Source organism: Lepisma saccharinum, chromosome 26, assembly GCF_977018435.1.
Source record: "Lepisma saccharinum chromosome 26, izLepSacc3.1, whole genome shotgun sequence".
Classification (NCBI taxonomy): domain Eukaryota; kingdom Metazoa; phylum Arthropoda; class Insecta; order Zygentoma; family Lepismatidae; genus Lepisma; species Lepisma saccharinum.
Genome location: NC_139254.1, coordinates 28,590,947 through 28,592,766, shown reverse-complemented (window position 1 = coordinate 28,592,766; position 1,820 = coordinate 28,590,947). Strand labels below are relative to the sequence as shown.

At 47.4% G+C, this 1,820-nt stretch overlaps 1 protein-coding gene across 1 annotated transcript; it reads right to left on the bottom strand.

Moving 5' to 3' along the window:
- Positions 1 to 639: 639 nt before the first annotated feature.
- LOC145979611 (uncharacterized) lies at positions 640 to 1,041 on the bottom strand. The gene has a single exon (XM_083112575.1). It carries the CDS (start codon positions 1,039 to 1,041, stop codon positions 640 to 642), a length of 402 nt encoding a protein of 133 aa, XP_082968701.1.
- Between the last annotated feature and the right edge of the window lie 779 nt (positions 1,042 to 1,820).

Genomic DNA, 1,820 nt, shown 5'->3' with positions numbered 1-1,820 from the left:
TCAACAGATGGGAGTTCAGTACCGTGTATAGCCACCTCGAGCCCGAAGGCATGCTTGAACACGACGGGGCATGCTAAGGATAAGAGCATTCAACTTCTCCTGAGGAAGACTGTCCCACTCTTGAATGGCAGCCTCCCGCAATTGCACCTAGTTGACAGGAGGATTTTCGCGGATGACAATTGCTCGCTTCAGGTGTCCCCATGCATGTTCCACACAGTTAATGTCTGGAGAATACGCAGGCCACACTAGGCGTCGAATGCCATGCATATTAAGGAACTCTTGAACCGCTCTGGTTCGATGTGGTCGAGCGTTATCATCCACCAGCGTGAAGCCATGCCCCACAGTTGTAGAGAAACCTGCTACCATGTGTTCGAGAATAGCGTTTCTGTACATCAGACCAGTCATGTGACCCTGGAGAGGAATTAGGGGCGTACGTCGACCAAACATGATTCCACCCCAAAACATGATGGAGCCCCCCTGCTGCTGGTGACGTTCCTGGATGAAGGGCTCGTTCAATCTCTCATCTGATCGTCTCCAAACTCTTATGCTTTTGCTTAACGGGTGCAAACCGATGGTGACCTCGTCTGTAAAGAGCATGTGCTCCCACTGTTCCTGACTCCATTCGCTGTGCATTGTTGCTCACCTTACACGGTCTCTCTTATGGTGTGGTTTCAGAGGAACCTTGGGTATGGGTCTTCTTGACGTCAATCCTTCCTCATGAACTCGATTACGCACTGTCTGATTGGAAACATTCGCTCCTGAGGCCCTCCGCAGATCCTGGCACAAACTGGTAACAGTTGCAGTGGGTCTACGACGTGCCGAATTCACCACGTACCGATCTTCCCTGCGTGTTGTTTTGCGTGGCCGCCCTGTCCTTGGTCGGTCAGCAACTGATTTTGTCTTCCTGAACTTTTTCCACACTCGAGAGATATCACTTTGGCTCACTCCAACACGGACAGCGAAGTCCACTTGGCGATATCCCTCTTGCAGCAGCGTTACAATTCGAATTCGGTCCGTAGCAGAAATGGTTGCTCGAGGCATGTTGCCCTTCGTTTTCCACCCGCTCTCTGTGTAGTTTCCAACTCACAAGTGCGGATAAGACACGGACAATGCCTCCCATCGGGCTGCTATCAAATCTGCTCAGGAATGATGTGACAAATACTGCCCTCTATCTGCTGAATATCGAACTCACTTGAGGCATTATGTCGGTTTCTGTCTCGGGAATTGCTCACATAATGAACATTGTATACCTTTTGGGGATATCGTGACTCAAATCGCATGCAATCATAATATGCAAAACTATTTTTGAGCTCTGTACTATTGCTATCACTGGTGGTGAAACATTTAAATTTTTTTTTCGTAAATTTCACTTCGCCGTGGTCTCCATAGCCTATTTACCGCGGCCCGTTGCTTCCTGCGGTTCCAGAGGTCCTTGAGTAAGGAAACTTAAATTGTAAGCACCTGGCGTGTGTGTGTGTGTGTGTGTGTGTGTGTGTGTGTGTGTGCGCCCCCCGTGGGGTTACACTGGTGTCCAAGTTAAAATAGTCCGGCTCAAAGACATTTGTCTATGAGGCAAATTACGGCTATATTACACCATTAAAATAGAATAGCCCATTGTAACGTGAGTCGTGTTATCACTCAAGGTCATCAGTATACACACTTCATATCTCTTCATGATCCATGGTATGTAACTGTTGATCTGATCGGACGACTTTTAACAGGGACACCCTGTATTTGGTTTTATAAAATATGAATGAAATTAAAATCGGAAAGACAGAGATGCTCAAGATGTGCACAAAAGATGAATATCGCCTAATTTT